At 32.3% G+C, this 17016-nt stretch overlaps 1 protein-coding gene across 1 annotated transcript in view; it reads right to left on the minus strand.

The window, feature by feature from the left end:
• Nucleotides 1–3008: 3008 nt before the first annotated feature.
• Nucleotides 3009–17016, minus strand: part of LOC106678605 (alkaline phosphatase) — a 71935-nt gene continuing 57927 nt past the window's right edge. The window contains exons 3-9 of the mRNA XM_014417204.2: nt 15863–16055; nt 13287–13450; nt 11825–12041; nt 9771–9904; nt 8644–8854; nt 6945–7163; nt 3009–5568 (exon numbers count right to left, since the gene is read on the minus strand). Coding sequence (XP_014272690.1) covers nt 5363–5568; nt 6945–7163; nt 8644–8854; nt 9771–9904; nt 11825–12041; nt 13287–13450; nt 15863–16055 — 1344 coding nt within the window. The 3' untranslated portion in view covers nt 3009–5362. The remainder of the gene's footprint in view (nt 5569–6944; nt 7164–8643; nt 8855–9770; nt 9905–11824; nt 12042–13286; nt 13451–15862; nt 16056–17016) is intronic.

A 17016-nucleotide genomic window follows, 5' to 3' on the forward strand; every position in this document is an offset into this window, starting at 1 on the left:
TAAATACACATACGTGAAAACCCAACGTGGCTGTCCACAATTGCAATCTATTAAAATTAAAAAAAAAAAACATTCAAATACATGCATACAAAAAATAAATAAATACATTAGGCTAAAAGTAATAACTATAAAAATATGCCAATGATAAGAAAAAGGATCAATAAATAAATTTAAATTTCGTTTATAAAACAGTTAGCTTTTATTGGAGAGAGAGGTTTTTTGTTAAAGAAGTTGAGACTTAAATTACCACCCTCCCCCCAACCTCATGACAAAAATTTTTTGGTTTCAACCCTGGGATTGAGGTCAGGGCAACAAACTTATCTTCAAGTGTGCATGTCCAAACCTCGCCAATGTAGTCAGTGATATGTCGCGTACATTAAAATGAAACGATCGCGCCGATAAGGGTAGACAAGGTTATCAGATCTGTACTGCTGTACTATCAAGGTGTACTTTTAATCGATATATTGGTATGCAGCGTGATCGATTATTATTATCATCAGTTGATTAATTTGCATAACCAAAAGAACCTCTACACGTATGCCGTGACTTTGGCATGCGCGAGCGTGTAGATAGGTTATTTGGATTGGCTAGGATAAGTTGGCCTGAATTTGTGGTCGACCTGCATCTGTGCTGCATCCATACGTTTGATTCAAATTTGCATTGTTTAAGAACTGCCTACAGATGAAAATGTGTGATCTATGTGTGTTAATTAATTAAAAAATTTCCCCAAACTTTGGAACAATAATTAACACTTGTATGAGGTTGTATATTTTAAAGTTCTATCGATTTGTTGTAAATTCAATATTTCAAATCTTGTTAATTAACTTTAGCAGATTATTTTTGATTTGACATAGCACAAATATAAAATTATGAACATATTATATGTCTTCGTAATTAAATTATTAAAATATGATAAAAATTCTAGAACGTAAGTTGAATTTATATAATAATACTTTATTTATTCTGGGACGAGTCCCTTTAGAATAATACAGAGAAATAGAAACAGTCATTATAAAAAATAATTATAGGTTACTTTCTCACTTTTATCAGTTGAACAATAAAAATAAAAAAATGACTAAATAAAAAAGATGATATAATAGTTAACATACATATTTACAATTTTATGGGGTCTGAATGGATAAGAAGTGATTGAACAGGCGGAATTTAAAGGTAGGGAGGGTATTGGAGCGACGGATGTTAGAAGGGATGAAGTTCCATAAGGATGAGGTTCGGATATTGAACGATCTATCGAAAGCAGCGGTTCGGTGGGCTCTTGTGTATAAATCTGAAAAAAGATCAGGAACGGGTATTGCGGGGACGAATAGAGGATTTGAATTGAAGGAGCTCGGAGATGTATGAAGGATGGCGGGATTGGATGAACTGGAAGATGAAGGATGCCAGGAAATACTTATGACGGTAGGAAGGATAAAACCATTTCAACTCTCCATAAAAACGGGAAACAGAGGCGTCCCTAGGGATCCCAAAGATGAATCGTACACAACAATTTATCAAGCGTTTTAATTTCGCCTCGAGATTCCCAGGGACTCCCCCATATACTGTACAGCAATAGTCAAAATGAGGAAATATTAGAGAAGTGACTAGGAGATGACTACGAGTTTCAAATGGAAATAGGTGGCGGAGGTAGTTTAAACGTTTTAAAGTTGAAAAGGTACGGGGGGCGATATTGGATACATGGCTTTTCCAGGAAAGTGTTTGAACAAAGGTTATTCCCAGGTTTTTGATGGTGGGGTAAGATTTGATGGGACTACCATGTAGTACCATTTATATGAATTTTGATCATCTACAACCTACTTTGCTGATATTTACGTTTTCTCTCTTTTCATCTATTTTTATTTGGTTCTTTTTTGTAATGAAAATAATATAATTGCCATAAAAATTCAAAAGAACAAAACAAGCCTGAGGATACCAACGTTGCTTCTGTAGGGGACTGGCAACACTGAATGCTCTGGCAACACTGAGTGCTGAAAAACCTGCCCAGTATGGTTATCTAAGAGAACGGTCAAAGTCATGTAAATTATTGTGTATCACTATTATATTATGTCATATCAATATATGTTCATCAGAGTGTACAGAGTTGTTATTTATACACAAACTACCAACAAACCTACACTTCCTTTCTTTATCAAGCGTTTGAACAAGTCTTGGATTTGTGGCAAGTGGCAAAGTTTTTGATCCAGCATTGTTGCATGAGTTAGTCCAATTAAATTGTGTTGTCTGAGATAAAAATTACAATTGTGTTCATTAATGAAAGTTTTAACATACTACTTGTATGTTGTTTCTATTAATATTAATTTTTATTTATTTTATAATAGGGGTATTCATGATGTTGTGTTAAATGTAAAAGGTTTCAACATGTTAAATGTTACAAGTATAAGATTGTGAGCAGCCCTATTTAAAGTCATGTTAAATCCATAAGAGCTCCTAGCGGATTTTCTGAGCAACTTGTTTTATAACCTTTCCTTTCAAAACTTCTTGTTATTGTTCACTTCTAAATTTTAATTATAACATGCCCAAATTGAGTGAAAAATGGAAGTTGTGTGAAAGTTTGGTTATTGAGTGTCTTTTTGATCTAATAACTTGTGGGGAAGAGAATCAAGTTGAGCTAATTGACAACTATAATTACATTACTATTACTGTCATCCATTGCTTCATTAGATTTAAAAACATCCAAACCAATATTAATACACAATCAAAACACAAACTACGAGCAAGTAACATAACCCAACACAGCACAGTTGGTCTGTTGCGTGACGTCATTCTCCATTTAGCAAACCTAGTAACAGACTCTCAACCATGTTATATGTAATATCATTTTAACAGGATAAAAGAAGGAAGTATTTCTCCATTTAACACAAGTTTGTCTACTTAACACGCTACTATGTCAAACTAAAGATCATAAATACCCCTAATGATAAATACATTAGTTCAACAAAGCTCAGGGTCATCCTCGTTTGTATATAATAAGGATAATAAATGAATAAAAGAAAATCTTTTTAACAAAACACTTTTATTCGATTTTTTTTTAACAATCAAATAAATAAAAAGACAATAAATTTAACAACTAAATATAAAGTTTCTTCAAATAAGATACTTAAGCCAAATAAGGTCCATCGGTCATTTTTATATCTTAATATGTTTGTTACTTAAGGTATATCTATAGCTTACCAAGAATGCTCTCAAAAGGGTTTTCCGTTATAGCAGGGCATCTGTTAAGAAATATTCTACTGTACCTAGAGTTATGTTTGAAATTAAAAATTATTAAATTTTATTTATTTTTTTAAATTTAATATCAATAAAACTTTAAAATACGTAACATAAAACACAAGTGTATAGAAGAAATATGGTCAGATTGCGGTCAAAACAACTCAAATATTAATTAAACTATTCAAAATGAGCCATTGTTTGCACACACTACCAGGTCTTCGTCAAGGTTGAAAAAGATACAAACAACTAAAATAATGTAACAAAGAGAATAGATAACATAAAATAAAAGTAATCTATGACATGACTAAAACTATGCGAAAGTTTATATAAAAATTAAAAAAAGTATATTAATCAAAATAAATCTAAGATGTACAGTGAAAAGTATAAATAAACAAAATTATAAAAAAGTATTAGACAATTAAAGAAAACGGAAATAATTACAAATAAAAAGTAAATAATTGAGAAATATAAAAATATCAGGGAATTTTTCCATTCTTAAATTTTATAACTAACATTTCCCTCAAATACTTTTTTGTAATTCTCGTTTATTTATACTTTTTCACTGTACATATAATTTTTTATTTTCTTTAATTTACTTCTACGCAATGATATTCCACGACATTGGAGTCTACGCCTCCAGCATGAGGGCTGAACTGGCCCTCCACCATGCACAAGCCACCATTGTAGCTGCCCTCAAGAAGGCATAAGAGTTAGCCCAGCTAAGACGGATGCCATCATAATGTCATTTCAGAAGGGCGAGAAGAGCAGGCTACCCTAGCGGTTCGTCGTGGATGGCGAGGGTCGGAATATCTTCAACAACATCCTCTACCTGTCGTGGTGACACTCGACAGGCACCTCACCTTCTTCAGCCACGCCAGGGAGAGACTAAAGCTGGCCCGGCAGAAGTCGCATAGGCTCTACCACTTGCTTAATTCACAACAGATCGCGCTATGCCTGAAACTCAAGATATACAAGGCCATCATACATCCAACGCTGCTCCATGGTGCACCACTCATGCGACACCTCTACAAGACTACGCTCTCCAAACTGCAGAGTTTCCAGAACTCCCTCCTGAGGCGAATAGTCAGAGGAACTTTTATATTATGTTATTTATTTTCTTACTTTTAGGAAAGTGGCGTTCAAAGACCATAGCTTCAGTTCTATGAACCAGTTTAAGTACCTGGGAAGCCTGGTTACAGATGACAACAAAGCAGAGAGCGAAATAAAGGCCATGATAATTTTACTGCAAAAAAATATTGAAATTTAGGGCTCTCTCTAAAAGAATGAAAATACTTAGATACAAAACCATCGTAAGGCCAGTAGTCTGGGGGAGGAACGTGGCCCTTGACAAGAAAAGCAGAGCAAATGCTCAACTCTTTGGAGATAAAGGTATTGAGAAGGATATGGAGAGGGGTCTTGGAGAAGAAGGAATTAAGAACTAATGGATCTCTTCGTGGAACTCAGCATCGTGGCTTTAGTCCAATGAGCAAGAATAAGATGGTAAGGACACGTTGGGAGGATCCTCGACCAAAGGTTACCCAAAAAGATGGCTTATGTCAAACCAGATGGAAAACGAAAAAGAGGACGTCCCTGGATCATATAGCTGGACGATGTGGAGGAGGATTTGAAGCTCTTGAAGGTTGGCAGATGGAAGGAGAAAGCAAGGGACCGTGTAGACTGGTTAGCTGTTGTGGAGGAGGCCCTGGTTCTTGCAGGCAGTGTAATGCCATAATAATAATAATTCTCTACTTCGTTACATTATATAAGTTTTTTATAACTTTTTTAGCCCTGAAAAGTGGGGCGAAACGTTGGTTCACTATAAATACTTTAATTACTATTCGAGTTATTTTCACACCCAGACCATCTTCCTCTTATATGTCATACATGTTCAATCAATGATCTTCCAATAATAACAAGTAGTATAAGAAAAACAAAAAACATTAAAATAAGATGGACCTTAATTGGTTTACGTGCTTTATATTTTTCATTATAGGAATCATAACAGAGATTACAAAATGTAATCAGCAAAATTATCACAGTCTTTGGTTTTTTCCTTCAGTACTTCATAAATACTGGATAGTGTAATTCACTATTAATTTACAATAATGTAAATATTTATTATGAATTTATATTTATGTTAAGATATATTAAATTTATTTAAGTTTAAAAGAGAGATGACGATGGTCAAAGACATGATGACGGTGGCCGAAGAAGGCTGGAGGAAAGATGAAGAGGAAGGTTCTTTATCGATATCCTGGAACTCTCCGAGTCTGGCTGCATATTTTATTACAGCTGTTATGTAGTTCTGTTCGTGCATATTGTGGAACAGGTGAGCGAAAGGTCCTGGAAAAAAAAATAATAATCAGTTTCCTGTCTTTTATGAGTATCCTAAGTCAGTCGTTTGTCCAGATGCAGTTCTGTGCAGAATTAAGTGGGATATTATTAAAAAATACTGTGTGGCAGGAAGTTATTGGTTGACAAAGGGTAAATGTGACAGTGGGATATATTAGCATATATTTTAACCTTCTGTTTTCGATCGAGTATGGAGCCCGGAACTGCTTTACAAACTCCGTAAATTGCTACCCCCTACATATACTTTCTCATCATTCGTTCCTTTCGCATTGATAGATTATTTCACGTAAACCACAATCCCTGTATTCTCAGTCCACTGGTGTAGGGAGGTACACTTCGTAAAATCCTCAATGCTCCTTACTTTGTCACAACTTAAATCATACATAAAGACCTTAATGTTCCATTTGTTACCGATCTAGACAGAACCAGATATCATTCCTTGCATTATAAGCTCCCTAACCACCCAAACCCACTAGATTTCAAAATCGTACCCTCTTCCATTCCCGACAATTTTCCGAGGCCTCTAGAAAGAAGATGATCACGAGACCTGCTACTGTAAAATCGTCATTAGAGAGCTACCAATGGGTAGTTCTCTACACGCCTGCTTCCCTCCATCATAACTGAGATCAAATTTACTGAATGTATTATAATGTACAATTATAAATTACAATATAATATATTAAATAAAAAAAAATTAACCCTCTAGTTTTGACACCATTGTTCAAGGATGGATTGAAGGGTCAGGGATACCATGGAAAGGCCATTATTCACAGGCAATAGATATGAGTCATCCGTATACGTAGTGAGGATAGTGTTAGGATGTTAGCTGTAAAAACTGTATAAAAGATAGAACCAAGAATACTACCCTGAGGTACACCACAGACTGAGGAAAGAAAAATGAATAAGCGCTATTGCCTAGACTTAATCAAAAGTCTAACTTTAATTTATATCTGGTTTATTTTATTTTGTTTAACCTGATTATTAATTGTGTAATAGTTATTTTTTTTAAATTTAATTTACATAAATATTCTATTTTTTTCATTTTATTATTTTAAATTATACAATATAAATTTTTTAACGAAATGTGACAGTTTTTTCTTTCTTTATTTTTACCACCCTTTGGAAGTTTAAAACATTTGTCCAGTAAGCTTTTTAAAATTCAGAATTGACGAGCAGTTTTCTGTCTTTCCGGTGACTAAAAATTAAAATAAACTTCTTTTTTTTAAAATAAGCTTTTTCTTGTAAACCGAGAATTGAAAATTATTATTTATTTGTAAAACACCATCGTTAATATAAATTGTATTAGCTACCTCATCTTGTGAACTCTTGGTTTTATTTTAGTAATAAACTTGATCACGTATTCTTACCTTTAGCATATACGAATACATCGTTCCCGCCATGTTTGTTTTCGTCTTGAAGAACGGCCGCTTGTGCTCCGTACTCGAAGGATTTGGTATCCACCTTTGAAGGATCCTCACGAACAACCGATCCATTTAATACAGCGTAGTGGTAATTTTCTTTGCCAGAGTTTGCGTAGCCCAGTGTAGTGTATGGCATACCGTCTACTTTGGACACATCTGCTAATCCTGCGAAGGAAATATAAAAAATAAATAAATAAATAGGCCTTATCTTTTTAAGCTTATTTGAAAACTTAGGTACTTGTAAAGAACCGGGGCGGTACGAACTGCTCCTGGTGGACGTTGTAAGAACTACTGATAATTTTATGTTGTTTTTTTTCTCTATAAAGTCTTATTTGTTTTATAAAGTCAATGCTGTTTGTAGTTATAGGAATTTAGGTCCGGACTTCATGAAATTGCATTTTACGTTATTTCAATTTTTACTATTAAATGTACTTTAATTATATCTAGGTTTTCTTCACTTTAAAATCGTTTCACATGATTTGAATTCCAAATTTTAAAATGACTTCCTTTTAACTTTGATGAATTTGGAATACTTAGCCGTATTCATGTAAACTATAAAAGAATTTGACTTTTATTTTCTAATTAAATAAAAATAGGATCGTAATACTTCCTCTAACTGTATATTCCATATATAGGAAAGTGGAAGTAAAAACAACTAATTATATATATAAATAGTTTTTATCGTATAATCTAAAATATGAAGATGGTCAGGGTTGCGGTAAAAAAAAATAAATAAAAATAGTTTTCAACTAACAAAAAAATATTTGTTCGTGCCGACGTTTCGACCTGAGTTTCAGACCTTCACCAGCGATATAAAACAAGAAGAGATAACAACCATCATTCAGAAAAAGATAAAATTAAAAAGAAATCATAAACTAACAAATTTGGAAATATACATTACATGAATTGAAAATAAAAAAGAGTTGAACAATAATCATGAAATTAGACAGTAGTAGATTGATACAATGAAAGATGAAATATAATATTATATAGGTAAGAAGATATTTATAAGTAAGTAGTTCATTGTTATGTACATTTCCAAATTTGTTAGTTTATTATATCTTTTCAATTTTATCTTTCTCTGAATGATGGTTTTATCTCTTTTTGTTTTATAGAATAAATATTTTTTTGTTTATTTGTGTTTTTACTGACCACACTTACTCCCCCCCCCCTCCCTCATCTTCTCCACTTATAAATCTACGGTCTACGTAGATAGTACTTAACTATCTACACTTCATAATAAATAACTTAAGAAAAAAAAACAATAAAATACATTAATACAGGGTTGATAACTGAATGTCTTGCATTAATCCTGGTTTTAGTCTTCTAAAATAAATTGGATTTTCTTTATTGTAAGAATAACTATTATATATCAGTTGAGGTCGGTTCCTAAAATAAAGAAAGCATTTTCCAAATTATCATCTTTCCTGACCGAAACATTAACAAGAACTATCACAAATAATATAAAAACTAATCCAGAAATTATAATTCAGTAAAATAAGAACATTTTTTAAAGGAAAATAAACAAATAAGCACCCAAGAAAGTTTACAACTGGCAGGTAGTGGTTCACATAATGATTTCCAGGAGCGCTTCGTATCGCTCTCTTTCTTCACAAGTACCAAATTTATTTTGATTAAAGCTTACCAAGGATACTGTTGCCTCTGGTCGGGTAACCACTGATAGTGAGGGTGTGAGAATGGTCGCTGGTCACTACGACCAAAGTTTCTCCTTCTATTCCATTCTCTTGCAGCAGTTTCATGGTCGCATTAATTGCATCGTTGAAACCTAAAACTTCAACCAAAGAGACTCGCGCTTTGCCAATATGATGCGCTTTATCGATCAAACCTCCTTCGACCTGTTAAATTTAAAGAAATATATTATTAATCATCATTGTAAAATAAATATTATAAATGAAGTCTAACTATATCTTTTAATAATCAATTATTTCTCGTTTTGTTATTTTGAATTTCAGAAGAGGAGGTGTAGGTATTTATCATGGACAAAGAAATAATAAGAGCATTTAAATTTAAATTTTGATGTTTTTTTCTTAGTCGAGGTTCATTTTTAAAAATAATATACCATATAAGAATGTACAACTTGAAAGAGAAATAAATATTTAATCTAAAAGCCATAAGTAATGAAGATAACAGAATATTTTTAAAATGTAATAAGTATTTGTTGGAGTGGGTAGCTCATTGGTACGGCAATGGACCACTAACTCAGCAGATGATTATTATCTGTTACCTGTAGCCGTCGATTCAGCCCTTTGGGTTCAGGAACCCTCCGGGGTCCATCCAGCCTCGTAAAGTAGGTACCCTTCATTGTGTAAAAATGGTGGTCGAACTTGATTCTGACCAAATCACCTCCTTGCACAACAGTTGGTCTAGTGACAGTACTTCCTTACAAAGTACTGCACCCCTGACCGTGTATGTGGAGTAGCGGTATAGTTTTTTTGTTTTGTTTTTACTAAGTATTTAATAGTATTTAATTTACTATTTTTAGAAGAGTTAGAAATAAGAACTACACACAAGAAATGTTGATAATACTTTATCGAACCAATTAATATTTGCTATGGTGATTCAGACAATAATTCTTAAATGTTTATTATAATTATGTAAATTAGGGAACATCTAAATATGACATTGTGGTCCTAGGAAGTAACCTAGATGACATGAAAAGGCTCGCAAAGACTCAAATAAGAGAGGAAATCGGCTTGCAACTAAATGAAAATTAAAAAAAATATTCACCATTTAATTTAAATTTCAACTCACCATAAGAAGGAATCCATTATCATTTTTCTTAAGTATATTGAGTGCTGTAATGGTCATCTCTTTTAAAGAGGGCATCCCTGCATCTGAAGTATCTCGTTTGTACTCGTAGGCCATGTGATCGTTGGCGAATATACCTTTGAAAAAAATTAATTTAATTCAGTCAATCAAACAACTTTTACATGATAATTTAGTAATAACAAATAATATAAATGTTCATTTAATACTACTCGTTACTCAGATTGTATAGCTGTAATTAACATGTATTCTGTAGTTCAGATTGTATAGCTGTAATTAACATGTATTCTGTAGTTCAGATTGTATAGCTGTAATTAACATGTATTGTGTAGTTCAGATTGTATAGCTGTAATTAAAATGTATTGTATAGTTCAGATTGTATAGCTGTAATTAACATGTATTGTGTAGTTCAGATTGTATAGCTGTAATTAACATGTATTGTGTAGTTCAGATTGTATAGCTGTAATTAACATGTATTTTGTAGTTCAGATTGTATAGCTGTAATTAACATGTATTGTAGTTCAGATTGTATAGATGTAATTAACATGTATTTTGTAGTTCAGATTGTATAGCTGTAATTAACATGTAGTCTGTATTCCAGATTGTATAGCTATAATTAACATATAATCTGTAGTTCAGATTGTATTTTTTTTTTAATATAGTTTAATATTTTTTAACCGTCTTTGCCTCTTGACTGTCACATACCATTGTCCATGAGTATATATTAGGGGTATCATGATCTTTAATTTAACATTTTAAAGCGTGCTAAATGGAGAATTTTTTTTAAAACGATATAACATATAACATAGTTAAAAGTCTGTTACTAGGTCCGTGAAATGAAGAATGACGTCACGCAACAGACCAGCTGAACTCGTCACTGTTTTGTTTTGTTTGTTGTGTTAGGTTACTTGCTCGTAGTTTGTATTTTTATTGCGTTAGTATTGTTTTGGATGTTTTTAAAACTAATAAAGCAATGGATGACAATAATAATAATAATGTAATGACACTTGTCAATTAGCTCATCTTGATTCTCTTCCTCACAAGTTAGAAGATCAAAAAGGCACTCAGTGGCCAAACTTTAACACAACTCCTACTTTTCACTCACTTTAGGCATGTTGTAATAAATTACTTTAATCAAAACTCAGAAGTAAACAATAACATGAGGTTTTGGAAGGAAAGGTTATAAAAAAAAACCCTAGTAGCTCTTATGCATTTAACATTTAACATGAATTTAAATAGGGCTGCTCACAATCCCTTTGTTTTCATTTATCTTCTAATACCTTTTGTAATTCTTGTTTATTAATACTTTTCGCTGTACACCTAAATTTTATTTTCTATGTTCAATTTTATATAAATTTTTACATAATCATTTTTACCCAAGCCTTAGTTTACTTTTATTTCATGTTAAATACTCTCTTACCCTGTTATATTATTTAAATTGTTTGTATCTTTTTCAGCAATTATGAAGCCCTAGCAAGTGGGATGAAACGTCGGCTCATAATAGATAGTTTTATTACTATTTGAGTTTGTTTGTTTGTTTGGTTGTTTAGTGGCGCCAAACTTCATTGGTCATCAACGCCATTTATATTTTATTTAATTTTGCTAATATTCGTTAAATTTTATTTATTTTCAATTTTGTTTTTTTTTATTTTTATTTTTTATTATTTTTTTTTTCTTCCGATCAAGTTATATTTTTGTAAGTAAATTTTGTGATTTTAAAAACTGGAACACCAATTCTATTGCCTTATCATCGTCTCCAATGGTTTTTGAGATATCTTGGCTTAGTCCCAAGCTATTGAGGTGTGGTGTAAAATATGGGCATCGTTGGAAAACATGGCTTATTTTTGTTTGAGTTATTTTGACTGCACCCAAGCCATTTTCCTTTCATATTTATAATTTTATATTTAATCGAATTGCTATAATATTTAAATAAATCTCCTGCACTATAGCCGATATAAGTGGCATCTCACAGATGTCCTGCGACCTCTTATGCATTACAAGGAAGCCCTAAACTATTTACAACATAATTAATTATTTACCTAAGAGATAGTCGGTCTTCTCTACGTCAACATCTCTGAGACCTTTTGTGTTTTCAGCCACGGCATATCTTAAACCCCGTGCTGCTTTATCATCAGCCCATTCTTTTATCAAATTGCTGCCATCTGTTCGTACGCAGGACTTCTTCATTACGATCGGGTCCTCTGGCAGATCGGTTGAGTTTGTCTTCAAGATCTGTCTGCCACCTCCCATAATAACCTGAACATTTATTTATTGCCATTTATAACTGTATTTAGATAAAAATGCATCTAGTAAATTTGATGTTAGATCATAATGGTATGATAAAGGCATGTAGAGAAACTACCTATTGGAAACACTATAATAAGATTATTAGAGCATTAGAAGGTCTCGAGGCCATCTTTCTTTTCAGGCGACTCGGGGGATTGTCAGGAATGGAAGAGGAAGCAAGGCTAGAAAGTTTTGGAGCATTGAGGATTTTACAAAGGATTTTGGACCGTAAGAATTGGATACGAGAGGAATCCGAAGGTTTAGTGGAGCCCCAAAGCTCAACTCCGTATGTCCAGATAGGTCTTATAATAGTCATGTAAATCAGTCTTTTGTAATGGATTGGAAGTTTAGACTGTATACCCATTGGTAGCACTCTAATGACATTTTACATTATCAGGTCTCGTGACCATCTTCTTTTCAGGCGACTCGGAGGATTGTCAGGAAAGGAACTGGAAGCAAGATTAGAAACTAGAGGGTTTTGGAGATTAGAGAGTTTATAATGGAAGGATTGATATCTGGTTCGAGCTAAATTGGTTAAATATAGATCAGTAAGGTCTTTATGGATGATTTTATTAGGGAAGTGAGCAGCATTGAGGATTTTGGATTGTAAGGATTGGATACGAGAGGAATCCGAAGGTTTAGTGGAGCCCCAAAGCTCAACTCCGTATGTCCAGATGGGCCTTATAATAGTCATCTAGATCAGTCTTTTGTTAAGTTTAGACCATTTATCAAGTAAGCGTTATCAACGTGCAGTTTCCTGTCTTTTTATTCTTGTTTACTTCAAGATAAGTATACATTCTAACTTTTTATTTTGAAATAGTGGTTTTTAAGTGGTTAGGGTTGGTGGGAATAATTTTTTAATTTTTGGAAACTCATTCCCATCCTGGAGTGTCTATATTATCCCATCCTTTTTTCTCCTATGTAGTTTACATCGATTCAGATTTAGTTTAACATTTCTTTCTTTGAAACAAGACCGTTCCTAGTTAATTTTTATTTAAATTATTATTTCTCTGAAATTATATTTTTTTTAGACATATCAATATTTTTTATTAGAGTATTTATTAGCTGAAGTCTGTGTTGGCCTATTCTCACCCCATATTAACAATCTCTTCCCACTCTACGGTATAGTGTTATAATTTATCTTAAGCAATTACAACTTACAATTAACAAGTTTTATTACAATGATCTATTAAAAAATAGTGAATAATCCCTTACATTGAAATCCTTTCCAGGAAGATCCTCTATGAGCTGCCTACCGATATCCTTGCACTTGGACGCTGAGGCAGGAATGGAATTATCACACTCCCAATCCCTGTGAGCGGATTTGGCGTACATCGCGGCAGGGGTTGCGTGGGTAATGCGAGTTGTAGTCACGATACCTTAGAAAGTAAAACGAAATATAATTAGATATATATGAAAAACCAAGTTAGATAAATTAATTAAATAATAGGAAAATAAGTAAAGAACTTAAGAAAAATATAAAACTAAGTAAATTATCTTGAACACATTCATACCTATATACATTTTGATGACATAGCAGGATTCTAGGATCCCAGCTCTTCTCTCTTACCCACGTCACTGGTATTAAAAGCCAATGGAGACTGAGCAACACTAAAGAAGCTCAGGAAATGAGAGTTGAAGACTCCAGAACTCCATTAGCCAATTCACAATAAGTTTCGAGACTAATGCCTTTATAACCTACGAGGAAGATTATAAAGATAGCTGGGGATGGATTGGGATTGTGCTAGAGGATTAGAACGATGAGTAAGGTTTTGGTGGAAATTCGAAATTTTGTATGCGATGAGATCAAGAAAAAATGCGATGTTAATTTACTCTGCCGTTTGGACAATACGGGCTTTTGCTGTAATGGGGTGTTTCGTGTAACTGCGTAATAACGCACTATTGCAAATACACAATGTACATCATATAGTTTTTCAGGTAAACATATCTTCCTGAATTCCTGTTAGAAGGATGCTTCCATCTTCGGGGGTCTTCCTAGCTCTGGATCCCTCCTTCTTCTTCAAGCTCCAAGGTTGAAGTGAGCACCCCTGTCTTCCTTGAAACACGCCAAGTTCTCTTGACTCACTAACTGGGGAAACTGCTCCTCAGTGAGGACATGAATTCCAATAGTTTTCAACATTCGTTCCCTTGATACCTCAAAATTGTGAAACCCCGTTAAGTAGTCCGAGAACTTAATTTCGCCGAGATTGTCATTTTTTCATGATACTCCCTGTCGGTGGCATTACCCATGATGTCCTCATCCCTCATAGTACAAGAGCCCAAGAGGAGAAAAAATGCAGTTATCTCACCAATCAATTTTTGATTACTTTAATGAAAGCTATGTATAATTAATAGTCAAAACTGATGAGTCTGCCAAGTATAGGTAGGGGGAATAAAAAACGGCTGTTTCAAAAACTTAAAAAAACATTAATTTTTCATTCGGAGCTCTATATCATAAAAACTAACAACAACACTAGAAAATCGAAGAGAACATTATTTAAAGAAGAGTAAATTTTCTGAAATTTTAGCCCTAAAAGAGCTATTTTATGTCCAATAGTTCTCGAGAGATAGCTTTTTAAAAAGCAAAATTTCTTAAAAATCTACTGAAAGATTAGTAGTTAGTTAATTTATTTTGAGAATTCTATATCTCAGGAACTATGTGACGTACAGATGTCTATTAGCACTCAAATTAATTTAGTTTAATGGACTATAAAGAAGTTTATGGTCTTTATCTTCGTAGGAATAGTAGTTTTCATGATATTTGCTAAAATAAATTGATTTATAGTCGTTCGGACAATAAGTTTGATTTATGAAAAATTTCATTTCAGAAACCATTGGACGTATAGATGTTTGCCAGCGTTCAGATTGAAGCTAGTTAAATTTACTACAAAAAAGTTTATTATGTTTTTCTTTGTAGGAGTAGTAGCTTGTATGATATTTGACAAAATAAACTCATAAAATTTTAGTTTCTAGTTGTTCGTATAAAATGTTGGATTTTTGAAAAAATATATCTCTAGATCCATAAGACGCACATATGTCTGCCAACACTCAAAATAAAGGAAATTTAACTTTCTATAAAGTAGTTCATGATACTTATCTTCGTAGGGTTTGTAGTTTTTATGATATTGACATATGAATATAAATTTGGCAAATGAAATTTTTTCCGAACAACTATAAATCAATTTATTTTAGCAAATTTCATGAAAACAATTACTCCTACGAAGATAAACATCATAAACTACTTTATAGCTGATTACACCAGCTTTAATCTGAGTGCTAATAGACATCTGTATGTCAAATGGCTTTGAGATATGAAATTTTCAAAATAAATTCACTAATTTCTGATCTTTCAGTACGTCCCATACAACATTTTTCTGAAACGTTACTTTTTAAAAAGCTATATCTCGAAAACTATTTAACGTTAGTAACTTTATTAGGGCTCATGTTTCAGCGAATTTACTCTTCTTTAAATGACGTTCTCTTAGGTTTTCTTGTATTGTTCCTACTTTTTAAGATATAGAGCACCGAATGAAAAATTTTGGCTAGTAATTATATATAGTTTTCTTTAAATTTATAAAAAATTGGGGTGAGATAACTGCCTTTTTTCTCCTCTTGGGCTCTTGTACTATTAATATTCCCTCTCTGGTTTGAATAAGGCTGTATCCTGTAGGATAATCCTCCACTATATATTAAAAAGGTAATGGAAAAAGGAGTGATTGAGCAATATTAAGATGGTCATAAAGTGTATGTCTAAATTTTAAACGGCAATAATATTAATCAAAAAATATTACCAGTAGATTTGCCAGCTTCTTGCGCCAGTCGGCCAATAGACTTCAACCTAAACTCCTCTCGCAGACTGGAATCGCAGTCGAATTCGTTGACCGTTGCGTCCAAGCCCAGCATGTTCTGGTTGGTCTTGACTCCGGTGAACATGGCAGTGGCTGTACTTGCGGAATCAGGGACTTGTTTGTTGTTGTTGTAAGTCTACAAAAGAACATTAGTTAGATGAATAGAAAATAATATTTTGAACTCGATTTAGATTAATTATGGTCTAACCTTGAAAGTAGGGATGGGATATCGATATCGATATTAGCGAAATATCGATATTTTGTCTCCAAAATCCGATATTTTGATATCGATATCGAGTACCCGATTATATCGGAATATCGATATTCTCCTTCGATAATATCAAAATATCGGTTTCTAAAAAAAAAAAAAAAAAAAAGGACGCACCTTAAAAGTATATATAGATAAAAGAAATATTTATAATATACACTCCAATGTAATATATCTATAATCATATATTCAGGAGGAAATATTCGTACCAAAACATAATATGGCAAAGATATTCCGATGTTATTTAATCCAAATATCGATATTTTGTTAAAGAAAATATTCAAGCTTAATAATAAATATTATTTCGATATTTAATATTGATTATTCATCATATTCATTTCGATATTTGACATTTTGATAATTATTTATTTCTAACGTTAGTAAAAGTATTTCGATATTGTATTATCAAAGTATCGATATATTGTTTCAATACTTTAACATCCATTTGATCTTCGATAATGTTATTTATATCGATATCGATAATTACCAAAAATATTCTAATTGTTACAATATTCGATATTTCGATATATTTTTAATAGAATTGTCGATATTTGGTAAATTTTATAAAAAGCTAAAAAAACGTATATCGATTAATTTTATAATTTCATGTTCCTTTCGATATTTTACATTGTTATTAATATTGATATCAAACATTAGAAACAATATTTCGAAATTTCATTAAAAAATATTAAGAAAATTTTATAAAAAGATTAAAAATAGTTTTCTGATATTTTATTTTAATAATAATAAGTACAAATATGTACTTATCAAAATAAAATATCGATATTCTATTTTTAAATTTTCTTCAATAAAACAATTATATTTTAGT

The sequence above is a fragment of the Halyomorpha halys genome, unplaced genomic scaffold, assembly GCF_000696795.3.
Source record: "Halyomorpha halys isolate HHAL.00 unplaced genomic scaffold, Hhal_1.1 Scaffold148.1, whole genome shotgun sequence".
Taxonomy (NCBI): Eukaryota; Metazoa; Arthropoda; class Insecta; order Hemiptera; family Pentatomidae; genus Halyomorpha; species Halyomorpha halys.